Source organism: Centroberyx gerrardi, chromosome 15 (genome assembly GCF_048128805.1).
Source record: "Centroberyx gerrardi isolate f3 chromosome 15, fCenGer3.hap1.cur.20231027, whole genome shotgun sequence".
Classification (NCBI taxonomy): domain Eukaryota; kingdom Metazoa; phylum Chordata; class Actinopteri; order Beryciformes; family Berycidae; genus Centroberyx; species Centroberyx gerrardi.
Genome location: NC_136011.1, coordinates 16,147,849 through 16,155,221, shown reverse-complemented (window position 1 = coordinate 16,155,221; position 7,373 = coordinate 16,147,849). Strand labels below are relative to the sequence as shown.

At 41.1% G+C, this 7,373-nt stretch overlaps 1 protein-coding gene across 1 annotated transcript; it reads left to right on the top strand.

Annotated features, from left to right (window-relative positions):
• The first annotated feature begins 5,843 nt into the window (after positions 1 to 5,843).
• LOC139926393 (DNA damage-inducible transcript 4 protein-like) lies at positions 5,844 to 7,260 on the top strand. Its single transcript, XM_071918124.2, has 2 exons — positions 5,844 to 6,062; positions 6,356 to 7,260. Exons 1-2 carry the CDS (start codon positions 5,897 to 5,899, stop codon positions 6,856 to 6,858), a joined length of 669 nt encoding a protein of 222 aa, XP_071774225.1. The 5' UTR covers positions 5,844 to 5,896; the 3' UTR covers positions 6,859 to 7,260.
• Positions 7,261 to 7,373: the final 113 nt, after the last annotated feature.

Here is a 7,373-nt window from a genome sequence, read left to right as displayed (position 1 = left end):
GTAGGCTATATTTGTTATTAACAACACCCATACTCTTACAATGATGCATGTGTGTTAGCAAGAAAGACCAGCAACTGTATAGACAGATCTGCAAATGTGCGGCAAACAGATTTGCATGGCGTTGATTAGGATTGTATGTTGTAAATCAGCACCAAACTGCTCCTGAATGCTCCCAGTAAATACTCAGTGCTAGAGACTGAGATAAGGCTTTGTGTGTCCATATTGAGGCAATTTGTCACAATGCTCTGCAACTGTCGCAATCAGCCTGCTTAGATTTTGTATTTCATTCACACCGACGACGTTAATCAAACTAAGAGCACTGAGTCAAATGGAGCGAATCGCCAGCGTGATTAACATGCTGCATTCTTAAGGCAGATATGAGGTGAAAAGCTCCAAAGTCACTGCACTGGAAATGAGGCGCAGGCCCTGTGATAGACCTACGGACAGATCTGACGTGACAGTCAGAGAGTGGGGATTCAGAGAGAGGAAGGCAAACATGGCAGGCCAAAAATGTTCCTCTCATTTGTGGGAGCCGGTCAAAGGAAAACGGCTGAGTAATCCTAGAATCACAGAGCCACAGGGGGTTTCAGGTAATCTGTTTATAAAAGCCGGGAATAAATATGGTCCGCTGTGTCGGTGGCAGTCATGTGATTCTAGTTTCCCCAGGTCCAATTCTTTGTCAGGGAAAGCAATTGTGATGATGGAATGTAGTCTGCGGGGCGGAGACATGTAAAGATCAGATGATGCTCATTAACAAAACATGTACCGCCGTGGAGAACAGGGGCCACGCATGCCTTTAATGCTTGGTAGCCATGGGCAACCAACGCAGTCAAAGTCGACAATGGCTGTGAGGAACGTTTGCAAAGTGGCTGCTGAGATTAGAAACAAAGTTGTTATGCATTATTAAATTCTATTTTTAATTACGTCTCTATTATGTTATATACTTCATCATGCTGTACATTTAATAAAGTCTTCACAAACCTCAAAATGTCATTATCAGCAAAACAAAATGCTTTGTGTTTGGTATTTAGCAACACAAATTGGGGAGCTAAATTCATTAATAGTTAGTTATTGTATTAGTAAAAATAATATGCTTTATGTTTGAATTGAGAGCATAAAACAAGTTAAAGGAACAGAAGCTATAAGCCACAACTTATATTGGTAAATCCTGTAAATATGGTCTGCTTGATATCCAGAATGATTTAGGCTTCCAAGAGCAGTCACAACAGCTGTCTAATTTTGATTTAATTCCAAAAAGAAAAAAAAAACAAAAACACAACATCGACACTATTGCTAAATAATGCATGTGGTACTAAAATGAGAGATAGCATGATGGGGAAGCTCAGGGAGAAGTCAAGGTAAGAGCACTTATAAATAATGATCACAGTCTTTTCTCTGTCTGATGTCATGTGGTACGGTTCATCACATATGCACTGGCTTTCCTGTTCTTCACTTAGCATAGCCGTCTCTCTTCCTAATGATATTCAATCAATATCAATCATAACTCTCAGTCTCAAGCACAGCAAAGAAAAATTTGAATTACAAATAATCCAGTTCCTTTGGGTATTTTAAGTCAAGTCAGTAGGCAGTATAGAGAAGCAGTTATACTTTGTCTAGGAGAAAGAATTTTTAATTCAGTGCCCAAAGGTCTGACTGAAACTTTATCTTCGTTGCTCATGCATGCTACTGAAGACAAAATCAGTGAAAATGCCAAAGCGAGGGTCAAATGTAATATATATGGAGAAGATTTAAAACTAAGTTTGAAATGAAAAGTATGGACCACCTACACATCAGTAGAAATCAAAACAACATGGTGTCAGACATAAGCAGGTGTAAAAGTGCTTATATGTATGCTGCCCTAAAAAGGTAAATAATAGTAACTGCTTGTTGTGTTTTTCAAAGGTCAAATGTCATGACTGAAGTTTAGATTTAATTTTAACAAAAATTAGACATGAACCATATGTATTACTTATATCCACTTCTGTACCAAGAATACTTATATCAGGACAGAAGATAATGAAAATGAAGACAATTAGGTATTTTTTTCACAGTTTCACTCTCTTGCTCTGATACAGTTGCTGCCCTTTAGCTTTGTAGGGCAGCAGCTACATAAGAGTAAGAGAGTGAAACTATAGGTGAAGTGGTAAGGAGGTTAGCATACAAGGGTAACGTACCAGGCAGATATAGTGCAAAAACATGTATTACATTATACTGTACATCTGTGTGTGTTACAGCTTGTTTACTTGTGTGCTCTTGCCTCCTTGATTTTATCTGAACTCTTACTAGCTTTTTTTGAGGTAAAGCAACCAAATTGAACAATTGTAGTCTGGTTTTAACTGTGTCTTTTACTTTTAAAAAACAAAACTAAGCCTCAACATTGTACTCTACTATTTTATGGAATATTACAGTTGACTACAATGGTCTGAGTCTCCTAAGTCGCCAGCGGTTCTTTCTCAGAAACTTCAGATCCCCCACAGTGTGCTGCTGATATGACAGCCTGGAACATGAGAAGGATCTGTCCCAGTGATTGGCTTGAATAACATAAGCTTTTGTTTGGAAGTGCAGTTTTAAAGATTTGATATGCTCTGTTTACCATGCTAAATAGAAAGTATTAAGTTTTCTTCATGACATCTTAGCTCATTTGAAGAACATTCAATGGAATGGAAAATGTCCGTTGCATCAATGTTAGTCTTTTATCAGGCAGTCTTAGAGAGCCTTATCAGATACGGCATCACAGCTTGGTTTGGAAACCTCTCCGTGCAACTAAAGTCCAAACTGGTCCGATTGATGCAGACTGCATGGAAGATTATAGAGGTAAGACAGCATCCATCCTTGCAGTTTACTTACAAACAGGCTACTCTAAGGCAAGCCAATAGGATAGTTACTGAGCCATCCCATGTTCTACACGCTGAGTATCAGCTACTGCCCTCTGGGAGGAGGTTCAGAGTCCCTTGTTGCAGATTAAATAGATTTAAAAATTAATTTATCCCTGTGTCAATAAAACTTTTAAATAGTGGCAGATAAGAAAAGGACGAGGCCTCTTAATGGCGCACCTACCCGAATATGCCAAAAACTGACTTTAAAGAAACCCATATATATCTAAGCCCAGCAGAAAGTATAGGGTCTAACTCTACATTAAGCTTAAAATGTACATCTATATCTAAACTTGCTGTGTAAAGTGTTAATGCTTTGATAAAGAACAGCGCGTCTCAGCAAGATTTGCCAAACATCACGGTTTCTCCTGTCCCCTTGAGAGTGCAGATCTGTTTCTGCCTCCTCTAGCAATAAATCAAAACCTAAATGGAACACTGTCCCAGCTCCAACTTCAGGTGGCGCAGACTCACACAGGCAAAGACAGACACTGTTGTGCGCTCAGTGCTAAAGGGCTTTCAGATAAAGACGGGGCTCAGATGACCGAGGACTGAGAAGGGGGCTGAGAAATTTACTGTAGAGATGAAATGATACTTTACTCTCCCTTTGTTCAAATGATAAGCTTTTAATAAGCTGACACCACCACACGGTCTGTTTGAGTAGTGATAAAAACACGAGGCATACTAGATTGTTTTAATATTGCTGTTATCCAGACTCAAAACACTTTAACCAATCCTCTATTCATCACTCCATTCACTAAGATGGACCTTGCTCACTACAGCATGCTGTTGCTATAGTTACACACTGGCAAACACAAACCTGGGACCCTTTTACCTCTTACTGAATTAATTAACAACGTGAGCGCATTCACCGTATCCAGTCTGGAGGAGAGGGTTGTATCTGGAATAATTCAGGTGTAAATACTTACTTACTTACTCTCCATTAAAGTGCTTCATAATTGCTCTCCCTCATTATCACTCTACGATTGCTGAAACAAATAATTATTTTTCAATGAAAAATAAAAGTACCTCTTAGTGTTTCACTACAAAGCACCTCTGATTAATGCAAAAGTGTTGCAGAAAAAAAATAATCCATACTTAAACAATCCATTTGGTAGTAAATGTATTATTCATAAATTAGATAGCCTGAGGCTGGCCGGCCTAACAGCTCGCTTAGGCCTGTTTGAATTGTAAAACACAGGGTCTGTCACGTTTTATTTCCTCTTTACCATTTTCCTCTTTTCCATGACATGGCAGAATTAATGCTTCACCCTCGACAATATGCCCACTAAGCCCAGCCAAAGTGACAGATCTTCATTCTGTATATCCAGAATGCAGAGAAATAAAAACAGAGAAAACACACTTGTGACCATGAAGTACACTTTTGTTTGTACAACATGGACCAAGACATTTGCCTAATAAATAAGGAAAGCAAAGCATGTTCATGGGCTCGTGCACATTAACGCGTGCACACAGACAAATTAATATGTGCACTCAGGCATACATAGGCTACATGCAAATGCACACATACAGGCGCGCGCGCACACTTCAAATTTCCATGTTTTAGAATTTTACTCGTCAGTTGCAGCTCATCCTATATAATTTAAAGGCGGTGCGCTGAGGCCATCAGCTGGTTATAGAGTGTATTACACCTTTTAGGACAGAATCAACAGGGCTATCACGCTGTTACACACTATTACAAAGAAAGCAAGCGGCGCAGCTGCTCGAGTAGATCATGGTAGACACGTTACAGACTTATTTGCATTACCATGAATTACGTAGGTCTTTCCAATTTGGTTACATTAAAAAAAAACAACGATAGAAATGTACAGAGTTAGGGCCAGAAAGCAAAGATGGTAAACAAATCGTAGCCTATTCACAACTATCCTGTAAGTAGCCTATCTCTCTCTCTCTCTCTCTCTCTCTCTCTGTGTGTGTGTGTGTGTGTGTGTGTGTGTGTGTGTACGGCTGGGGGTGGGGTGGAGGTGGTAATGCCTACGTGTTTGAAGTCAGAAGTGGGAGAAGTGTAGGCTTCGGATTTACCACCAATATATCTGATTAACATATTTTTGACTTTAAAATCATTCAAATAATAGGTTACCCCACCCCCCCCCACCCCCAGTTAAATCAAGGTATGAGTTTCTTATGCATTTTAAAGATGCAGCTATAGGGTCTGTTTACGCTTAAGAAAAATAAGTATAGGCTAATAATTCTATAATACATTTTAGAGTGATATTGGCTACAAATGTCACAGCAAAAGTACGGCCAACATGTAATTTCTTTTATGGATATTATAGGAGTATTATAGTGATGCCATAGGATATACAAAAATACCATCAAGTAGCCTAGTCTACAATAAGTTCATTATAAACCCACTTTAAGCCTACCGCAGACATAGGCTACTACTTTAAGTCCCTATAGTAATTTTTCGGTAGGTAAACACTGGACAAAATAAATACTTTGGATACAGCAAGACATTGGGTAAAAAAAGCAAAGCTCAAGATGTTCACCGATCCTTCAGTTCCGGATCTTTTGCCCCAAACCGCAGCCTACGTGCGGAACGTGTCACTCACGATGAGTAACGATGAGCCGTTCACAGGAATGAGTGAAGAAAGGATACTCCAGAATTCATTCACGTCATTTTAATACAAGTCTGCAAAACTGGGGATATGTGTGTTTTTTTATGTTTCAAGCCAATTTGGCGACTTTTACTGATGAATCAACCGATTTCGTGTCATCCACATGACTTTTGTTAGAAAAAGTGTGGGGGATGTTCGGACAAGTTAGATGGGGTGTTGGGGGGCCTGGCCACTTCATCAAAGGGGACCAACATGTTACTAGGCAGGCTGGAGGGCTGGGGACGTGTCGCGAACCCCCATTGGTTAGGAAATACAGTAGGAGGGGCATTTCGGCTTGGGTATTTAACGCTTTGTTCCATTGTTGCGAATGTGTTTTCCAGCTGGTCTGGTCGAGGGACCCACTGCTACACCACTGCACTTTTTACACCCGTATCGTTTTGTATCAAAATGTCTTTTTCTTGCGATCACTCTCTGGACGGCAGCTTTCCTCCATCCCCGGCGGAGGACAGGGGCTCCAAGCGGCTGTCCTGGGGCAATCTGCTGCACAGACTGACCGAACTGAAGGGGCTCAATCACAGGCTCACTGCAGATCAGTACAGCAGGAATGAAACTGGTGAGTGTTGCAGGCTTTTGTCTGGAAAGGCTCTGCGTTGGCTTTTGTTTAGGGCGATTCACAAAGTCACCAAAAAGCGAGTAATGGATTTTTAAATCTGACTGTAACACTGCCTTGCAGTCAGATCTATCTCTTATTGGCAGAGTTCAACAAAGAAACAACTCTCTCAGTCAGTTGTTTTCTTTTGAGTTTATATATTATTTATAGGTGAATAGTTTGGTTTTAGAATGAACTGATGACATGTGAACCAAGAGTCATCCACTGTGTATCTAACCTGTGTGGTCTTGTTTCAGGCTCTGTGGCAGACATGTCCCTGTCAGAGTCAGAGAGCAGTGTGTTCTGTCATCCCCTGGAGGAGACTCTGGCTACTGAGGTCGTGGCGACCATCGCACAAAGGCTAAGCGACGCATCTGATGCCCTGGGCTGCTCCAAGCTCATCTTACCTGACTGCCTGCTGCAGAACGTCGGTCAGGAGCTGCTCCACCTGGCTGACAGTGAGCCCTGCGGCCTCAGAGGAGCGCTCATAGACCTGTGTGTGGACCGGGGGGAGCAGGGCTCTGTGTGCAGCGTGGATGAGATAGCAGCAGATGCAAGCCTAGTCCCAACTTTCCATGTGACCCTGGTGTTGAGGCCCGAGGCTGGTGGACTGTGGCCCAAGGTGCAGAAACTCTTCAAGGGTAACAAGTCTCCTGCATTTTCGAGGCACCAACACACTCTAAGACTCAGTTCTAGCTTCAGGGCCATCAAGAGGAAACTGTATTCCTCCGGGGAGCTGCTGATTGAGGAGTGCTGCTGACCAAGCGCTCCTGTCCCTGATAAGTTGAACCTGATTCATGTGGATTGTTAAGAAGGCTGAAGGGGAAAGCTGATAGGTGAAGCATTGTCCTGTTAAGACAAATGTCAGATTTCATCCTACATGTCAAATGGCACTAAAAAGGGCTTCTCATTATGTGGCATGCTGCAATGATGAACAGTGCATTTTTGTACCTGTGTGGTTGTGGGTTTAATCTTTTTTAATTGTTTGTCTTTATTACTGTATTATGAAACCAAAAATGTATGTATCCAAGTTTTCTGTGGAACTAACTTATGTGTCATGGCAGCTACTCCACATAGATTACATATGAAAGAAATGTTTGCGTGACTCAGCAGTGAATACTCATGTCTGAACATAGGTTTCAATTTGTTTTGAACATAAATTCATGCCTGAGTGGATGGTTTATCTATGTATTTGATAGTCAAATATTCTCCTGAAACGGTACTGCTTTTTGTATGTTCAATGACTTCAGTCTAGAGACTTAAAGCATGAACAAA